Here is a 20,717-nt window from a genome sequence, read left to right as displayed (position 1 = left end):
GTTGCTTCTGAGTTATTTTTGGAGCTGCAGGAGTGTATCCCTAATTTAGGTTGTAAGATAGTTTCCTTTTATAAACTCAGTTTGCTCCTCTCTCACTTTCTGAAAAAAAGAAAATCTACATTCCACCTGAAACTTATCTTCTGTAGTATCTAACCAAAGAAGAATTTGGGAATGTATCTCAAGAATAAAGAGACATTCTTTTTCAGCTATGTCAGTGTGGATCCTGCATTAGATGTGCGTGCGCTTTCACGTGCACAGGACCGTAGTCTTTTTAACAGTAGTGTCCATTGGGCTGTGCCTAGGCTGCACATGTCCTTGTGCTCTGCTCCTCCTACCCTGGGGCACAAGGGCAGAGTAGCCACAATTGTTCCTCTGTTGCCTCTTACTGCCCATGGCAGTGAGATGAAACTAGTGGTGTTCATCTGCTGCCACTTGACTGTGATTATTCAGGTCAGATCAAAATCAATTTTCTCTATCCTTATTATATTTCTATTTTTTATGACTCTCAATTTGGAACTTTTTAAAAGGCCTTTTCGTTTCTCTTGGTGCACTGCACTCCTGTCCACAGCCAAAGGTCACAAAAAGGCTGCAGGGTTTAAGCCATCTTGCAACAGCTCAATCCCTCTCTCACCGATGGCAATAGTCGTGGTCTAGTCTGCCTCGTGGAGAGTAATATTCTGTATCGGTACACTGTGTGCTGATCATTCTCTACTCAGATGTGGAAGTTCTGGGGCACCTGCCTCAGGTTTTATATCCTGGAAAAATCCATACGGTTACCTTTTATCCGGAAGAGGAGATCAATCTAAAAACACACCAGATCCTGTTCAAATCCTCCTCTTAGAACATCCTTACCAGTTGGCAGGTGACCCCAAAGACTGACATTGACAAGAAGTTGGCATTGGGAAGTTGACTCTGTCCCTGAAGACTAGTACTGCCTCTCCCCAGAAGCGAGGAAGATTGGCACAAAGAGGCAGACATGACCTCTTTGTGGGAGAACTAGATATCAGCCTTCCAGGGAGAAAACCACTTGGAGGCTAGCAATGCTGGATTGGCCTCAAGCTTTGTGCTTAAGAAAAAGGGCTTCGCACCAGCCTTGATGTTGGCTGCAGTGCTGGTGTTGATGTTGGCACCATCTACAGAATTGCTTATGGTACCTGATGTTTCTTTAATGGAGGAGTCTACCAAGGATGTCACTGGGGGATACAGAGACCTTTTTCAGCACTGGTGCATGCTTCCAGCCCAGCAGCAAGGTTCCGATATATGTCAGTTCTGCCCCTTGATGAGGTCTATTCATCATCTTTGTCACCAGGGTATACCTTCTCACTGATGTACAGCAGGGAGCCTTCTCCCCTGTGATCAGAATGGAACCCTACGGAGCAGACCAGAGGCAGCCCATCACATGGATAGCAATGAATTGGCCAACCCCAGCAAATCCAGCCATATCGGTATAGTGTGCCACTATGGCCCTACTGGAGTTATTAGGGTACACCATCTCACATCTCCATCTGTCTTCTCTGAGGGACAGACAGAGATGTGATACCTGTCATTTCCATCACTGAGGAAGGACTCTTGGCACCGTCAGGCATTTCTGGTACAGAGGAGATCCACACCTCAACAGGACTCTCGGCACTGGTGCTGAGGAAGAAGCAGCGGAAGACTGGCTGGGCACTCACCAACTCCAAGGTCTGCCACTCACAGGGAAGCCAGGAGAGTGCGACCTGTGCCGAGCCAATCAGATTCAACAGCTGCCGCCATAGTACCATTGCCTCAGGCTGTGGGAAGGGACCCATTGAGTCTGTTACCGTTGGACTCTCCACCAAGGGAGAGCCATTGGGATACAGCCTTGGCACTACCATCTACACAAGAGACATTTGAGACAGCAGGGGAGCTACTATCATTCTTGGTATCGCCATCCCCAGGTGCAAACTGGCACTGAAGGCAAAAGCTCCTGCAGCACCAAGGCCTCAGGTGCTATCGAAAGGGAAACCAGTGATGATGGTCGCAGAGTCAGTCGCCTTCCTCCTGGCAGCGCTCTCCGGCACTGGTAGGTACTGCTCCGTGGTGGTCACCAAGAAGCGACTCCTCTCAGTTGATGCATCATGCATCCGATGAAGTGAGCTGTAGCTCACGAAAGCTTATGCTCAAATAAATTGGTTAGTCTCTAAGATGCCACAAGTACTCCTTTTCTTTTTCCTCTCAGTTAGACTCCAAGGCAGAGTCTTCTGCTTCCTACAGGAGCCGGCATTGATCCGACTGCTGTTACCCAATGGCTGACATAAACCAAGGGTTCCTGCCAATGGCTTGGCCAGCACAGTGGTAAATGCCAGTGCAGTGGCCCTTTTAGACCCCCTGGACATTTCAACCAGTCCAGGAGTCACAGTCGAGGAGATCATACTCTGTTGTTTCGGTGCCTAGAGCTCCCCCACCACCTTCTTCAGTGCAGAAACCTCGAGTTGGTACCAATCCTAGCACCAATCCCCAGGACCTGGTACTGCAGGATCCTTCCAGGCCCGAGGGAGAAGAACAAGGCCCTGTACGCATGCAGGCATCTTCATCTTCCTCACCTGATGAGACTGTAGCAGGGACATCGGTTGCACCCTTTGAGGACGATTACAGGGCTCACCAAGAGCTCCTCAGAAGTGTTGCTCAAAGCCTGGGGGTTCAGGAAAAGGAAATATCTGAATCCTCTCACACCTTGGTGAACATCTTGACCTCTTCTGGTCCGTCACGAGTGACATTTCCTCTGAACAATGCCCTTCTAGAACCCATTAAGGCTCCCTGGCAGTTTCTAGCCTTGCTACAACTCTCCTCAAAGAGGATGGAGAAAGAGTACTTTGTTCCTAAAAAGGGGTTTGAATTTTTATATACCGATCCTCTGCCGGGGTTGCTAGTGGTGTCAGTGGCCAACAAACGGAAGAGACAAGGACAGCAAGGACTCCCCCCGCGTCCCCAAGCCAAAAATGCCAAAAAGTTGGTTCTCTTTGGCGGGAAGGTATATTCTATCAGGGGAGGCGGGCCCCAACTCCAGATCATCAACCAACAGGTACCTCTGAGCTGCTACAACTTCAACTCTTGGGGCATGATGTCCAGATTCAAAGAGTTGTTGCCACAGGTGTCCAGGGTCAAATTCTCAGCTCTAGTCAAGGAAGGGAGAGCGGTGGCAAAAGCATCCTTCAGACAGCCTTTGACGTAGCAGACTCTGCTGGTCAAATCATGGCTTCCACTGCAGTCATGAGAAGAAACGCATGGCCTCAGGCCTCCCCTACGAGGTCCAGCAGACTATCCAGGACCTCCCTTTTGAGGACACATTGCTCTTTTCAGAGCAAATAGATTCAAAGCTCCACAGCTGGAATGATTCTAGAGCAGTGGCAGGCAACCTGCAGCCCACGGCCCGCACGTGGCCCGCCAGTGGATTACCCTGACGGGCCGCATGTAGCCCACAGGTTGCTCACTGCTGCTCTAGGGCCACTCTAAAATCCCTTCGGTTGCACATCCCGGCTTCTATAAGGAAACATTCTTAGCCCCAGCCATGGCCCTGTTTCTACCAGCCTCAGTCAAGGTAGGACTACAGTAAGAGGCGGGGCTGTAAGAAGAGGCCTCATCCCCAGTCCTCGTCAGCCCCAGGCCTGGCCATGCCAGACAACCGTCTGGGTCTAAACAAACCTTTTGAGGGTACATTTGAAGATGGCATACCAGGCCAGTGTCTGGATCCACCTTCCCCAATTAATGTGGACTAGATATTACACTTCTGTCAAACATGGGCCCATACCACCTCAGACAGCGGGTGCTACACACAATAGGACTGGGATACACCCTGCAATTCAGTTCTTCCCCTGCTCCCTCCCCCCCACTCCCCCACCTCCCGGGACCCTTCACACAAGCAACTTCTAATCAAGGAGGTGCAAACACTTCTGCAAGTGGGAGCAGTAGAGGAGGTTCCTCCGGAGCTAGGGGGCAGAGGTTCTTCTACTCCTATTGCCTAATCCCAAAGGCCAATGGTGGTCTGAGACCCATCCTGGACCTGTGAAACCTTAACAAATGCATGAAGAAGCTGAAGTTCCACATGGTCTCCTTGGCCTCCGTTGTCCCCTCCCGGGTTCCAGGGGAATGGTATGCCACCCTTGCCTTGAAGGACGCTTACTTTCATATCTCAATATCCCAGGGTCACAAGGAATTCCTCTTGATTCATTGTGAGCCAGGTACACTACCAGTTTACCCTGTTCCCATTCACCCTGTCAGCAGCCCCTTGGATATTTACAAAGTGCATGGCAGTTGTCGCAGCCTTCTTGAGGAAGCAAAGGGATAGATTTACCCTTTAACCTCAATGACTGGCTGATCAAGGGTCGGATGAAGGCCCAGGTGCAGGCAAATGTAAGTTTAATACTGTCAGCCTTCAAGAAGTTAGGCCTGTTGATAAACATTCAGAAATCAACACTCTCTCCAGTTCAAAGATTAAAATTTATAGGGGCCGTCCTTGACTCCGTCCAAGCCAGAGCCTTCCCTCCGAAGACCCAGTTCCAGGCCCTAGGTATGTTCACAGAGAGCCTCAGAAATCAGCCCACCACCATAGCAAGAAACTGCACATATGGCTTCATGCACTTACGTGGTACAGCATGCAAGAGTACGACTCAGACCTCTCCAGACTTAGCTAGCGTCAGTGTACAGGCCAGGATCGCTTGGACATGGTTGTCACTCTTTCCCACTTCGGTGATCGCCACTATCCTTTGATGGTTGGACTTGAGGACAGTAGGTGCAGGTGTCCCATTTTCAAGACCACATCTGTCAATATCTGTAGTCTCCAACTGCACCTGCAGTGGGTTGGGTGGCTCATCTGGAGGTACTCAGAACCCAGGACCTCTGGTCCCAGGCGGAGCTCTTGCTACACATCAATGTGAGGGAACTCAGAGCAGTGCGCCTTGCCCGCCAAGCGTACCGGCTCCATCTGGAAGGCAAGTTTGAGCTGGTACGTGCAGACCACACAACAGCAATGTTCTATATAAACAGACAGGGTGCAGTGCATTCCTCTCACCTATACCGTGAAGCTCTTCGCCTGTGGGAATTCTGCATAACCCACTCAATCCACCTTGAAGACTGCTATCTTCTAGGGGCTCAGAACTAATTAGCTGATTGTCTCAGCAGATCCTTCTCCAGTCACAAGTGGTCCATTTGCCCAAATATTGTGAAGGACATTTTCCAGAGATGGGGAGCTCCCCAGATAGACATGTTTGCGACGAGGCACAACAGGAAGAGTGTGCAATTCTGCTCCTTCCTGAATCACAGCCCAGGCTCACTCACGGATGTGTTTCTTCTCCCTTAGAAGGACCATCTCATTTATGCATTCCCTCCCATTCTGCTTATACACAAGGTCCTGCTGAAGGTCAGAAGGGGAAGTATCAAGCCTGATCATGATTGCCATAGCCTGGTCATGTCAACAATGGTTCACCACACTTGTGTTCCCACCGAGAGGTCCAGCAGTCAGTCTGCCTCCATTTCCAGATCTGAACTCCCAGGACCACGGCCGCCTACATCATCCGAACCTCAAGTCCCTTCATCTCATGGCCTAGAAGTTCCATGGCTGAACTCCTTGGAGCTAGCATGCTCCAGACCGGTCCTTTCAGGGAGCAGGAAGCCTTTCACTGGAGCTGGCAAAGTGGAAAAGGTTCTCAATCAGGTCAGCACAAAGATGTGTTTCACCCATGCCGTCATCATTCATTCTGGACTGCTTACTTCATCTGAAGCAGCAAGAGCTATCTGTGTCATCGATTAGAGTCTAATTGCTGCGATTTTGGTGTTTCACCCATGAGTAAATGGCCAGTCCGTCTTTGCAGACTTGATCTATAGTCATTTCCTCAAAGGCCTGAACAGCCCTTATCTCCAAGTATGACAACCAATCTCACCTTGGGATCTAAACCTGGTATTATCCAGGTTCCTGGGTCCCCCATTTGAACCCTTGGCAACATGCTCTCTCCTCTGCTTCTCCTGGAAGATGGCCTTTCTGGTGGCTATTACTTCATCTAGAAGGGCCTCAGAGAATAGGTCCCTTACTTCAGAATCTCTTTACACAGTATTTTTTAAGGACAAGGTCCAGCTGTGCCCTCACACAACCTTCCTCCCGAAGGTGGTTTCATAATTCCATCGTAACTAGGGCATTTTCCTGCCAATCTTCTATCCGAAATCACATGCCAATAGCCAGGAACAGACTTCACTCACTAGATGTCAGACATGCACTTGCCTTCTAATAGGACTAAATCATTTCGGAAAATTATTCAGCTTTTTGTGGTGGTGGCAGACGATGAAAGGTCTTCCAGTATCAGCCCAGAGAATCTCATCATGGATCACTTCTTGGATCCACACATGCTACGACCTAGTGAATGTCCCTGCCCCGCCCGGCCCTAATGGCACATTCCACGAGGGCACAAGCATCTTCAGCTATGTTCCTGGCACAGATCTCAATCCAGGACATCTGTAGAGCGGCAACACTCCTTCGGTTCACACTTTTGCATCGCACTATGACATCATTCAGCAGGCTAGAGACAATGCTGGATTTGGCAGAGCTGTGCTACAGTCTGCTAGTTAATGAACTCCAAACCCTTCTACTACATCTGCTTGGGAGTCATTTACATTGGAATAGACATGAGCAAGCACTCGAAAAAGAAAAACGGTTACTAACCTTCCATAATTGTTGTTCTTTGAGATGTGTTTCTCATGTCCATTCCAAACCCCTTCTCTCCCCTCGCCCCCCCACCTCTCTATCGGAGTTAGCTGGCAAGAAGGAACTGAGGGGGCGTTAGGGCCCTATGTACTGGCTCTATGAAGACGCGACTCCAGGAAGCACCAGAGCCGACCTGACAGATACCACTGAGGGAAAACTTTCCGGTGGCAGTGCACATGCCATATGCACACCTATGTTGGAATGGACATAAGCAAAACATCTCAAAGAACAACAGTTATGGAAGGTTAGTAACTGTTTTTTTCTGGGATTAGTTCCATCTTGTATCTAACAGCACTGCTGCTGTTGTGAGGAAAAGGTTATTCTTATAGCTGCAGAAATCCTTCTGTTCAAGGTAAGTTTTTTGCTTTCCACAAGTCCTGGGAAATAGTTTCCCCATCATTTCGTTCTAGCGCTCAGCACTCTTTTGGAAGGTTGTTGAATGCATGGGCATTCCTAGCACTCTGGGGTCCTAGTCCAGTAAATGGAGCATGCACACCAATTGTAGCCTGTTCATTTCATACCTCAAAAGTGCCAAAGCCTTAGGGCCACAAAGCTGCTGCAGGCAAGATGTTAAAATCCTGCACCAGTTGGCATCTTAGGCATCTGCAAAACTATTCACAAAAGTCCCTGGGGGCATTGGGGAAAAAGTATACAAGTCTCATCTGAGGCATATTTGTTAAGTAAGTTTCTATTCCCCTCCAGAGTCATCCTCAGTTTATAAAGTTCTTGTTTTATTGGGGGAGGAGGGCAAGACTTTAAATGCCTGCCTATTTTTCTACTTTTACAATAACTAAGCTCTTCTTATCATTCCCCCCCCCCTCCCATTTCTGTGATTTACTAATCACTACTTCCCATTAGTGGTGAATGAGGGGAGAAGCTGCTAACAAAGAAATTATCAGGTAAGAAATTTCTCCTTCTGTTAACAGCTTCTCACCTCATTCAACCTACCCTAGTAGTCTGGTAAATGATCAGAATACAAATTGATGTTTTTCTCTAAAGGGAGACTTGGGTATAACTGTCTTAAGGTTAATTAATATATTAATGCTAATAATTGGTTGCTGGAGTGTTTTTAAAGCTTTGGAAAAACTGTTCTGGTGGCCTAAGATGAAGAGCAGGGCTTAGTTCTGGAGCCTCTGGCAACAACATTGGACTGCCTCCAAATTACATAGGTAGGGGACACTAACTTGTTAGTTATGAAGGAGGAGAGAAGCTGCTAGCAGAAAATTATAAGGTAAGAAATTCCTCATTCATTCGGTTCCATCACGGTCCACCTTGCAGAAATCTACATTTGTTCCACCTGTTCAGTCTTGTTCAGTCTTCTCACATCCCACGGCATCTAGATTCCTGAAAGGATTATTGCATACTTGCCCACCTATCAATCCTCCTATAACTTTCTTTCCAGCCACTTTCAGAATGGCGCTTGCACTATCTTACCCTCAAGGTGGGTTGTCTTAGTCATCATCACATAGGCTATAAGGGTCAGTTATCTCCAAGCTCTAACTCCCTCCCTCGCCATACAGTATTCCACAGAGATAGGGTGGTGTTGAGACCTTATCTGAAGTTTATTCCTAAAGTGGTCTTGAAATTTCATTGAACCAGTCCATCAGTTTATTCCTGTTCTTCCCTAAACCTTGTTCTGTTCCGGAGAAGAAAAACTCCATACTCTGAATGTTTCAGGAGCCTTATTATACTACATTGATAGTTTGAAGGGCTTTAGTCTGTCATCTTGGGTACGTCTACACTGCCCGCCGGATTGGCAGGTAGTGATCGCTCTATCGGGGATCGATTTATCACGTCTAGTGTAGACGAGATAAGTCGATCCCCGATCGCTCTGCCGTCGACTCCTGTACTCCACCGCAGCGAGAGGCAGAATTGGAGTCAACGGGGGAGCGGTAGCAGTCGACCCCGCACTGTGAGGATGCAAGGTAAGTCGACCTAAGATACGCCAACTTCAGCTACACTATTCTCGTAGCTGAAGTTGCATAGCTTAGGTTGATCTCCCCGCTTCCCCCCAGTGTAGACCAGGCCCGTGTCTCTTCATGGCTATTGTCATAAATATAAAGGGAAGGGTAATCACCTTTAAAATACCTCCAGGCCAGAGGAAAAATCCTTTCACCTGTAAAGGGTTAAGAAGCTAAAGGTAACCTCGCTGGTACCTGACCAAAATGACCAATGAGGAGACAAGATACTTTCAAAAGCTGGGAGGAGTGAGAAAAACAAAGGGTCTGTGTCTGTGTGATGCTTTGGCCGGGGACAGAACAGGAATGAAGTCTTAGAATTTAGTAAGTAATCTAGCTAGGTATGCGTTAGATTATGATTTCTTTAAATGGCTGAGAAAATAGCTGTGCTGAATAGAATGAATATTCCTGTCTGTGTGTCTTTTTTGTAACTTAAGGTTTTGCCTAGAGGGATTCTCTATGTTTTGAATCTAATTACCCTGTAAGGTATTTACCATCCTGATTTTACAGAGGTGATTCTTTTTTACTTCTATTAAAAGTCTTCTTGCAAAAAAAAACTAATGCTTTTTCATTGTTCTAAGATCCAAGGGTTTGGGTCTGTGGTCACCTATGCAAATTGGTGAGGATTTTTACCAAACCTTCCCCAGGAAGTGGGGTGCAAGGGTTGGAAGGATTTTGGGGGGAAAGACGTTTCCAAACAACGTTTTCTGAGGAACCCAGATAAAGTTTGGTGGTGGCAGTGGAAGTCCAAGGGCAAAGGGTAAAATAGTTTGTACCTTGGGGAAGTTTTAACCTAAGCTGGTAAAAGTAAGCTTAGGAGGTTTTCATGCACGTCCCCACATCTGTACCCTAGAGTTCAGAGTGGGGAAGGAACCTTGACAGCTATCTTTGGTACTTCGAAGGGGTAAGCCCTCTCCTCTCCTTTGAGAGGATATTAAAACAGATCATGCCGTGCATATTGGTCTGCTACCAAATGGCTGATGTATCTTTCCTTCCACAAGTTAAGGCTTACTCCACTGGAGCGCAAGCTACGGCCACTCTGCTTTAGGAACGTACCCATATCTGGAAACTGTAGCCTCTTGACTTTCTTTAAGTATTACGCCCTTGATCTAATTGAAATGCCAATTTCAGAAGAGCAATATTGCAATCGTTGTGTTAAAGCAAGACTCTTCAATCCCACCTTCCAGATTGGACACTAATCAGTCACCTAGAGTGAGATCCACACTGACCCATACTCAAGAAAGAACATTGCGTACCTTACAATAACTGAGGTTCTTTGAGATGTTGTTGTCAGTGTGGATTCCATGACCCTGTCTCCATCCCCACTTTTCAGAGTCCTCCACATCTAGGATTCTGCATTAGCTAGTGAACTGTGGCTTCCGTGCTATTTTATGCCCTCACCGGGGGCAAACAGTATGACAGGACTTTCACAGTGCAGGCACAGCCCAACATACTGCTATACCAGTTTCCCACACTTGAGGCACATGCGTACCTAAAGTGGGATTCACGTGCTGCTGACCGCACCCTGAAGAACCACAGTTCATATATGGATAATTAACTTGGTTTTGGTTTTTTAAGATGTGGGATTTAGAAAAAAGGGATTTTTTTCCATTTGAAAGCATGTGCTAACATTTTTGCACAGTCATTCACTGTCACGAATGAGAGCAATTGCACAGGACTATAAGTTGGGTCGAAAATTTTGGATTTGTTCCTTTTTGAAAATTTGAACCTCTGAGAGTTGCTTTGGATCTCTATAGATATGCATGTCTTCTTAAAAAGCTCTTAATTTACTGGCATAGCAGCTTCCGAGCTTCTAAATTCCTTTGGGGCAACCTCAGCGAGACCTCAAGGAGCTTAGAAGTTCCTTTGAGAGAGTTTAAAAGTTATCTGAACAAAGTTGTTTTTTATGGAATCTGCACCAAATTTTAAATATAGCAAATTCTTCAGAGAAGTGTTTGTCAGATAGTCTTCAGAGAAATTATTAGCACCTCAGATTTTGTAGTGGAGATTAAAGGAAAAACATCAATGTAAAAATCACACTTTTGTCAGAACATATTTTACATACTGTTGTTTCTTTTTGGTTTGCTTACTTTATGCACTTAATAACTTTTTGTGTAGTCAGCTTGTGTTCCTGTGTATACTTACAGTTTTCAATATTTTCTGTGTGTTGCAACAGTGAAAAGGAACATTTTTTAATATGGGGGAATGTGATTTAAAAAGTTACAAAAACTGGTGCAGGGTCTCAGAAGCTCATGAAACACTTGCATTTATATCAACATAATTATCCAACCTTGGATGTGACATTTCCAGACAAGTCTTTTAAGAGTTATTTTGGGAACTATATTCTGTAAACAAAAAGGAGCTGAATGTGGAAGTTCAAAAATTATTAGAAGTCAAGTCATTTTATGTCAATATTTGCATTAAAGAGAAATAGCAAGTTCTTGGTTCCTAACCTTTTGTCACTTGTGAAGTTTCCCAGTGTTTCATGGCTAAAGTCCAAGTCCCTTGTTCTTCAAACACTTAGGGCAGGTCTACACCATGGGGGAAAGTCGATCTAAGCTACGCAATTTGAGTTATGTTAGTAGCGTAACTCAAGTTGACATAGCTTAGATCTACTTACCACGGGGTCCACACTACACTATGTCGATAGCAGACGCTCTCCTGTCAACACCCCTTACTCTTCTCGTTCCATTGGCGTACCGGAGTCAACGGGAGAGCGATCTGCAGTTGATATAGCGGGTCTTCACTAGACCCGCTAAATTGACCCCTGGTGGATCGATCATCGCAGTGTCGATCCACTGGTAAGTGGAGACAAGTCCTTAACCACATTACAAACATGAAGTCAGTGGGACTACTTGCATGTGTAAAGTTAGGCATGCACATAAGCATCTTCATACACTGATGACACAAATTGATTTATTTTTTTTAATGTGGGTGCTTATAAAAATAACTATCTTATATATTTAATATTTGATTTCGCTTTCTTTTTCATTATACAGCTTTTCACTGAAAATGTAGGATTAGTATCTGGATATGTATTACATGTGAAGACTGAATCTTGTCTTTCAGAGATCAGTAATGACTGGCAAAAAGCTGATGCAACTTGGACTAAAATGCAGGAAGAAAATGTTATTCCTCGTGAGAGAACTTTAAGGTTATTGGCTGATACTCTTAAGAACAATGGTCAAGAAGTACCATTTGATGTGCCTGAGGTAATTTGGGTTTAACTTTACATACAAGTGCAACATATTTGTTCCTTTTGTTTGAATCATACTTTTTTTTCATGTCTCTTCATGGTGTATGTTTTTTATTAAACCATTTACTTTGTTTTAAAGATTTGGTATGAAGACCGTGTAGAATCAACTCCTGTTTCAGAAAATAACCCTGAGAAGAAAGTGTTGATGCTCTGCAAGAAGGGCAGTGTCCAAGGTAAACTGAAAACACGTTTTTAATTTTCTTTGGCTTTAAAAAAGCAAGGTTCTATTAATCAACAAAAGTAACCAATACTCTCAAAAACCTAATGCAATACTAGAGTCTAGAATCCAGGGTTTAAAATTGCAGTAGTAGTTTTGGAATCTCTTCCAGGCAAGTGTGTGATGAGTGCAGCATCCAGTTCTGCAGCATCCTTTGTGTAACTTTCATTTCGGAGTTATTTTGTCAGATTGTATTGATCGAATATCCAGGGATGATAATTTATGTTGAGAACAGTGTTAAAGACCACTGTGAGGCCACACAGCACTGATAGCTGTCCAAACATCTAAGCTTATTTAAAAAGAAAAAGTATAGGACAGGAGAATTTATCAGTAACCAGTTGAACATGTTGTATTGTTATATACAGGTTGTTCATTTTCATATATTCTATATCTAATCCTTGGATGCAGAAGCAATGAAATATCAAGTATGAGTAGGGAGGCAGTATTATCTGTGTATACAGCATTGGTGAGGCCATTACTGGACTACGGTGTCCATTTCTGGTGTTAACACTTTGAAAAAAATGTTGATAAATTGGAAAGGGCTCAAAAGAACAAGAATCATTTGAGATCTGGAAAACATGCCTTACAGTCAGAGATATAAAGAGCAGAGTCTATTTAGTTTATCCAAGAGAAGGTTAAAAGATTTGATCATGGTGTACAAGTACCTACTTGAGGAAGAGATTTATAGTTGACAACTCTTCCATATAGCAGCAAAAAGCATAATGAGATGCAGCGGTTTGAACCTGAATCTAGACAAATTCAGACTAGAAAATAAGGTGCAGGTTTTTAACATTGAGAGTAACTAGAAGAACTTTGGATGTCCCAGGGACATTTTTGAATCTCCAGCACTTAAGTCTGTAAATCAATTTGAGATGTCTTTTTAAAAGATATGTTATAGTTCGGTCCCTACCACATTCATGGTCCAGTTGGGTCAATTTCAGAGTTATAGTATTTTTAAAATCATAAATTTCATGATTTCATCTATTTAAACCTGAAATTTCACTGTGTTGTAACTGTAGGGGTCCTGACCCAAAAGGCGGGGTTGGGGTTGATGGTGTTGCAACGTTATTGTAGGGGGGGGTCACAGTATTCCCACCCTTACTTCTATGCTACTACTGCTAGCAGCGCTGCCTTCTGAGCAGGGCAGCTGGAGAGCAGTGGCTGCTGGCTGGGAGCCCAGGTCTGAAGGCAGCGCTGCCGCCAGCAGCAGTACAGAAGGATGGAATGGTATGGTATTGCTACCCTTCTGCACTGCTGTCTTCAGAGCTGCCCCTCTTCGGCCAAGCAGCTACTGGTCTCAGGCTGCCCAGCTCTGAAGGCAACTGCGCAGAAGTAAAGATGGCATGATATGGTATTGCCGCCCTTACTTCTGTGCTGCTGCTGGCGGGGCACTGCCTTCAGAGCTGGGTGTCTGGCCAGCAACCACCACTCTCCAGCCACCCCAGGGTGGCAATACCGCAACCCCCGCTACAATAACCTTGCTACCCTCCCATGACTCCCTTTTGGCCAAGTCAGAACCCCAGATTGAAAAACGCAGGTGAAGTCTCTATAGTCTAGTACACAAAAGACCAAATTTCATGGTCCGTGACATGTTTTTCACAGCCGTGAATTTGGTAGGGCCCTAGCTATAGTTCAAACAGTAATTGTGGACTTAATGCAGAAGTTAATAGGTGAGATTCTTTGGCCTATGTTATGCTGGAGATTGGACTAGATTATCACAATGATCCCTTCTGGCCTGAATTAAAATCAATGCATGATACAAAGTTAAGAAATCTCTTTTACTTTAAAGGTAGACAATATATAGGCAGTTTTTTGGCATTTTAGATAATCTGAGGCTGAGCACTTTTCTTATCTGTATCCAACAATGAATTTTAGTTTATCGGTGCACACTGAGAATGGATGTGCATTTTTGTTATAAAGCATTGTGGAAGGTGAAGCATGCCAAGTGGTCATTTATACCCAGTCATTTTGGACTTCCACTTCCCTAGTTCTGAGGGCATTTCTTCTACAGCACTCACTACCTGGAACACATCATCATCATCATTATTATTTTTGTATTTACGTAAAGCTTCTAAATTCAGCATTCCCCTACGGTGCTCGTTGCTTTGCAGGATCAGATACTTAAGGTAGGAATCAAACGTGAGTCTGCCACATCACAAACATAAAAGGCCTATCACTGGGCCTCAGAGTGGTCCAGAAGTTAATTAGAAAGCGCTTCTAAAATATTATTAAACTTGCATCTTTTTTTTTTAAAGCAAAATGTTAAAACAGAAATTACCTCCATCAAAGCAAAGGTAGAGCCAGTAATGAAGATTCATAGACAATTTTTAAAGATGCTGGCAAGATGAAAATGTTTGCTAAAATAATTTCAGAATGCATTTTAACCTTACTCCTAGAGAAATGTCTTTGTGTAATCTCTGATATTTTTTCCTCTGACTTTCTCTTAATATTTTGAAAAAGATGTTTCAGTATGCTGGGGAGAAACATATTTCCTCTTTTCATGTAAAAGAACTCTCTCCTTAGATGGAAATAAGACTTTGTTAGCTGGAGTGGGAGTAAGACAAGGGAGACACAGATTTCTCCCTCCTATCCCCCATATATTAGTAGTGATATGTCGTAGCATTTAAAAAAAAACAATGCTTCGCCCCCTTCCTTCTATAGAGTACTGTCTCAAGGGTAAATTGTACCCTTCTACAGAAGTACCTGACATGAGAGAGAGCCAAAGGAGCAGTCTCCCTGTCGTCATGATCTGCAGGGAAGGAAATTCCTAGTCCCATGGAGGGTTCTCTCTGCCCTCCCTTCCCCAACTGATCTTATACTTCATTCTTTCCAGTATTGGTGCTGCCAATAGACAGGTGTATTTCCCACCTATGCAAAAGCCCATTCTCTGCTGCACAGCAGCATTAATTTATGCTTGGATAGCTGTTGCCATATGTGGAAAGGAGGAATGGAACTGAGTATAGTTATTCCATCCCTGCCATTCCCTTCAGAGGCGTGTGTGAAGAATCCCAAGTAGTGGGGACAGTGAAACCAAACTGGACCTCTCCTTTTCATCCTCTTCAATGCTCTTCACGGAAAACATGCATGAAACAGAGTTGTTACTCATTAAGGCAGCGGGGTGATTGGGTCTTAGCTTTTGAAGACTATTTGCATTCCTTCTTTTCTTTGCCTAAACACACATGACTGGTGGTCATCTGACACAGGGACTGATTAGAAAATCTAATTGGTTGGGTTAAAGATGCCAGCTCCATTTAGTGTATAATTTGTTGGATGATTAAGTCCTACAAATATGTTCTCTTGGAGATCTATGCCAGCATTAAACTGCGCAGGATGGAACTGCGGACATCTACGCCTTTTCAGTGTCTCCGCAGTGGGTCAGCATACGCTATAATACTCCACAGAATTGTTTCGCTGTTACTGGAGAAACTGTTGTTAAAGCACCATCGAACTCCTGGAGCCCTTATTAGGGGGTCATGCATAAGTCTGCATGTACTGTGTACACATATGTAAGCATACATCTTATATGGCATATGCATATATCTTATATTTTGTATGCATATCACTTTAATGGTAATCTCTGTATTATGACAGATTTAAGAGCTTCTTCAGAATGTTAATTTTTATACCAGTAAATTTGGGGGATGAAAAGGCAGGCTTGAAAATGGATATACCTTAAAAGGATCAGGTTCTGAAAACAGAACTAATTAATTTTTCTTTGGAAAGTGTTGAGAATGAGGTAATATTGATTTAATGTCCTCAAATATCATAAATGATAGGATTGAAGTGGGGAGGGAAACAAAATCATAAAAATTTTACACCTATTTATGAATATGGTTTGAATACCAAAGTAATTTCCTGAGGTAGGGTCATGCTTCTAAGATTTAAAGTTCAAACAAACAAAAAAAACTGCACCAATTTATTACTGATAGCCCTGACACTTTGAGACTGAATTTACTGATAGATTGGTATTGCACATCTTACTATTACATTCTGTAGTGATCCTGGTAGATGATCCAGACCTGCCAGATATTAAGAATGAAAATTTTGTAGGAAAATATTCTGCTGAAAATACTGTGAAATGTGCCGCATGCATGTGTGTTTAAAATCCTGAAAAATTCACTTGTCAACTTTATGTAAACAATGTAATGTAATTTTGATATGAATACAATAGGATATTGTAAACAATTTCGTATGAATGCAATTTTTTTTATTTGAAGGAAGTGAACTTAATCAGTTTAGAATATTAGTTATATAATTAGATTAATTCCTTGGCAGGGTGCTGTTTTAAGAATCCATTCTTTGAGGTTTTTTATTTATGAAAAACGATATATTAATTTTACTGACTTGATTCTGCATTGTTATAAGTTGGCCTTTGGGTAGTGTGTGCATGTGTCCAAGCAGTGGAAATTGCTGAACCAAATGTGACTGTGTTGTGAGAATTGAGATTTTGTGTTGGCAAGTTGTCACATTTCTAACAGCTCTCTCTGCTTAAAGTGGTAATATAACATGATATGATTTTTATGCCGGAAACTCTTTTGAATGCTAATATATTTGGGTAGTTTGAGTACAGCTTCTCATAAAAGGATGGCAGTTTGAGAAATAGTAAACTGATAATCCCTGTTCGGGGATATGGTCTCCATTTGAGAACCCTTTAGTCCGCTTCAGACCTGCAACTCAAGTGGAGTTCGTGTAAGATAATGCCAGTTTATTTTCAAAAGGTAAGTGGTGGAGGCAGTTATGAAATATTTTGCCATTTGGGAGGAAACAAATAAAATATTATAGCAGGGATGGCCAAACTTACTAACCCTCCAAGCCGCATACGACAGTCTTCAGAAGTTAGAGAGCCTGGGTGTGTTTGACAGGACTCAGGGCTTCAGCCCTGTAGCAGGGTGGTGGGGCTAGACATGAGACCCTCTCCCTACTGTTCAGAAACCCTTAGTTCCACCACCCTGCCACAGGGCAGAAGCCCCAAGCTCCCATAAACAGTCTTGTAGGCAGAGAATGGGGAGGGAGATGGGAGGGCTCCGCGAGCCACACTTCCACTGTAAAAGAGCTGCATGCAGCTCATAAGCCGCGGTTTAGCCCTCCCTGTATCATCGAAACAAGAGTTCTGAGGGTAGGATACAAAGACTAGTTAAGATTTTTAGTACTGTGTTTAACTAGCCACAACCTGTGGAAGGCTCATATGTGTAGCAGTAATATTAAGGCTTACCATTTGTGGGCTTACAACTATTGGTGAATGATGCGGTCATGCTCTCATGAGTTGTCCTGGTATTCCAGTCACCAGATGGCATTGTTATACATACTGTATACATCCATGGATAACTGACATGCAAACACAGGGTTCTGCCATTGACTTCAATGTAGGGTTGCCAGCTTTCTACTTGCACAAAACTGGACACCCATGCCCCATCCCTCCTTTGAGGCCTCACCCCCTGCCCCACCCCTTCTCCGAGATCCTGTCCCCACTCTCTCTATTGCTCACTCTCCCCACGCTCACTCACTCGCTCATTTTCACTGGGCTAGCTCAGGGGATTGGGGTTTGGGAGGTGATAAGGGCTCTGGCTGGGAGTGCGGGCTCTGGGGTGGGGCCAGAAATGAGGAGTTCAGGGTACAGGAGGGGGCTCCAGGCTGAGGCAGTGGATTGGGATGTAGGAGGGGGTGAGGGCTCCGGCTGGGGGTGTGGGCTATGGTGTGGGGCTGGGGATGAGGGGTTTGGTGTGAGGGATGAGGGATTTGGGGTGCAAGCTGGTGCTCCAGGCTGGGACCCAGGGATTCAGAGAGTGGGAGGGGGATCAGGGCTGGGACAGGGGGTTGGGGAACAGGAGGGGGACAGGGGTGCAAGCTCCAGGCAGTGCTTACCTCAAGCAGCTCCTGGAAGCAGCAGCATGTCCCCTCTCCAGCTCCTACGCGGCCAGGCCCTTTGCGCTGCCCTGTCCACAGGCACTGCTCCTGCAGCTCCCATTGGCCGTGGCTTTCAGCCAGTGGGAGCTGCAGAGCAGGCACTAGCAGCATGCCAGAGCCCCCTGACTGCCCCTATGCCTAGGAGACGGAGTGGGGACATTCTGCTGCTTCTGGGAGCTGTGCGGAGTCATGGCAGGCAGGAAGCCTGCCTTAGCCCCGCTGCAGCTCCTACCAGACTTTTAACAGCCCAGTCAGCAGTGCTGACTGGAGCTGCTAGGGTCCCTTTTCGACCTGGCATTCCAATCAAAAACTGGACACCTGGCAACCCTACTTCAATGGGGCCAGGAGTTTATCCGTAATATATTGATGTACATTTAATAGCTCTTGGCAACCACTTTAGGTAACAAAAGTACTTGAGATCTTACAGTGCATCTAACATCTCATTCAAAAGGTTTGGATTTCACAATAAAAGCAAGCATATTTGGATCATATTCTTGAAATAATTTAGATAGAAGAAAAAGATTATACTTTTTTTTTTACTCTGCTCACTTCAAATTTTTGTTTGGAATTTTGAATAATTTGTACATTGTTTGCTCACATGATTAATCTTTAAAACTGCCAAATCTTAATTTTTGTGATGAGGAAAATAGATCCTGGAGTGAGTGTTCGCATTTATGATTTGCCATAGAAATCTTGGGAAAGTGGGGAGCATTCTTTTAGTAGTTTCCTGTTCAGAACTTTACTATGCAAAAATCCACCTGCAGTGCCAGTTGGTTGAATTAAGGAGTTTGAACTTCCTTTGCCTTGAATTGAATAGCATAGGGAAAAGCACAGTTAAATGTTTTGTTTTCATTACAGTGACAGACATTTATAGTTAGCAACTGTAATGTAAACACAACCATTGTACTTGAAGTAGGGCAGAGGAAAAGTAGATACCCTCTTCTGGTGTGTGCCAGAGCTGCTCGATGCAAGAATGTGCTCGTAATTGTTTTCAGATACTAATCAGAGTTTGTTGCACTTGTGTATTGAATGATTCTTCCTTATCATAAGTAAGCAACCTTATTTCATGGAATGATATTTACTGGTCTAGTGGTGATTTCGTCACTTTCACAGTTGAAAAACTTAGTGGAAATTTTTTTTTTCCAATAAAGTTTTCAGTGAAGTGAACACCTTCTGTAAATGCTAGCAATTAAAATTTGTTTGGCACATAAGTGGGCAAGAGAACCCTGTAAATTGTGACAGGAAGTACAGTATGTCTGGCCAATTAGATTATTTTAAAATCCTACCTCATGCTACTTGACTATTTTTTCCCCTCTCCTTTTATTTGAGTATTGATCCAGAGAGTGGTGATATAATTAAGTATTGTAATTTCAGACTTATGTCATAACACACACACAGTGGCTGTTTTAATTTTTATCATAGGATCTTCTTTTATATCTGTAAAAAGAAAAGGAGTATGAAGTGAGCTGTAGCTCACGAAAACTTATGCTCAAATAAATTTTAGTCTCTGAGGTGCCACAAGTACTCCTTTTCTTTTTGCAAATACAGACTAACACGGCTGCTACTCTGAAACCTGTCATTTTATATCTGTGTTCATAGACCTGTGCAATGTAAAGTGTCTGTGTATAGATATAAGATAACTATACCGGAATATTCTCACAATATACTACACATTCACAATTTTTGCATACCTCCTTAAATAGACACACATTCATGTTTATATGAATACATCTTTTTAAAAGTCCCAATATTTAGTCTTAGAGTATGTCTCCGCAGCAAAAATTGTGCACAGGCCAGCCTACCTGAGCTAGCCTGAATCCAACTGGCACAGGTAACAATAACAGTGAAGTACAGTACCGCTTCCGCGCAGATAGTACAAGTCCAGCATAGGCCTTGGACGCATACTCTGCTTTCTATCTCATTCTGAAGCCTGCACTGCACTGTCTTCAGTACTGTTGTGACCCATGCTAATTAGATTCAGGCTAGCTTGGATAGGCTAGCCTGTGCACAGCTTTTGCTGGGTAGACATGCCCTTGGACTCAAGCCATCCCATGGTTCAGACAAGATGGTACAGTAACACTGGCAGTCTTGAGAATGTGCATTGAAAACTTGTCTGTCAGGGTGTGCCCTGAAGTTTCACTTGTTCATATTGTATTTCCTTTGAGGTTAAAATTCAAATACAGATTATTTTCCCATTCACGCCAAAGGTATAAGCCAAATGTTTACAGCTCCGTAATCTTGTTTCAAAAAGTAAATGATTGAAAAGTGTGGTTATCTCCCCCCCCCCCCTTTTTTTTTGGTAACGTCTTTTCATACACTGACAGTTATTGTGAATGTGTGAAATAAAACTGCTAATCAGTCAAACAAATGCAGCTTAGTTTACTTGTTAAATATCTGTATATTTGTAAATTGTATGTTTTTATATAAATCTTGTTGTAGCCAAACAGTTTGATCTCCCAATACTGGAATCAGTGCCTATATTTGCTGAATGCTGTTGTGATGATGCGCCAAACATTGTAACCATCTACCCCAGAATTAGGTGTTGCTTCAAAAAGCATTAGTTCTCCCTTTCTCATGAACTGTTGTATGGTGGTGATTTTTATTTTAAATGAATTATGGGAAGGGAATTCAGACACTTTTTTGGAGTTAGCTTATCTGACTCGGTGTTTT

At 43.8% G+C, this 20,717-nt stretch overlaps 1 protein-coding gene across 3 annotated transcripts in view; it reads left to right on the top strand.

Moving 5' to 3' along the window:
- LRPPRC (leucine rich pentatricopeptide repeat containing) overlaps nt 1–20,717 on the top strand; it is a 168,541-nt gene that overhangs the window by 124,206 nt on the left and 23,618 nt on the right. For all 3 annotated transcript variants that reach the window (XM_077813850.1, XM_077813849.1, XM_077813848.1), the window contains 2 exons: nt 11,740–11,882; nt 12,006–12,099. In XM_077813850.1, the coding sequence (XP_077669976.1) occupies nt 11,740–11,882; nt 12,006–12,099 (237 nt within the window). The remainder of the gene's footprint in view (nt 1–11,739; nt 11,883–12,005; nt 12,100–20,717) is intronic.

Source organism: Eretmochelys imbricata, chromosome 3 (assembly GCF_965152235.1).
Source record: "Eretmochelys imbricata isolate rEreImb1 chromosome 3, rEreImb1.hap1, whole genome shotgun sequence".
In the NCBI taxonomy this organism is placed as follows: Eukaryota; Metazoa; Chordata; order Testudines; family Cheloniidae; genus Eretmochelys; species Eretmochelys imbricata.
The sequence above is the reverse complement of the archived record's forward strand: the minus strand, read 5'-3'. Positions and strand labels throughout refer to the sequence as shown.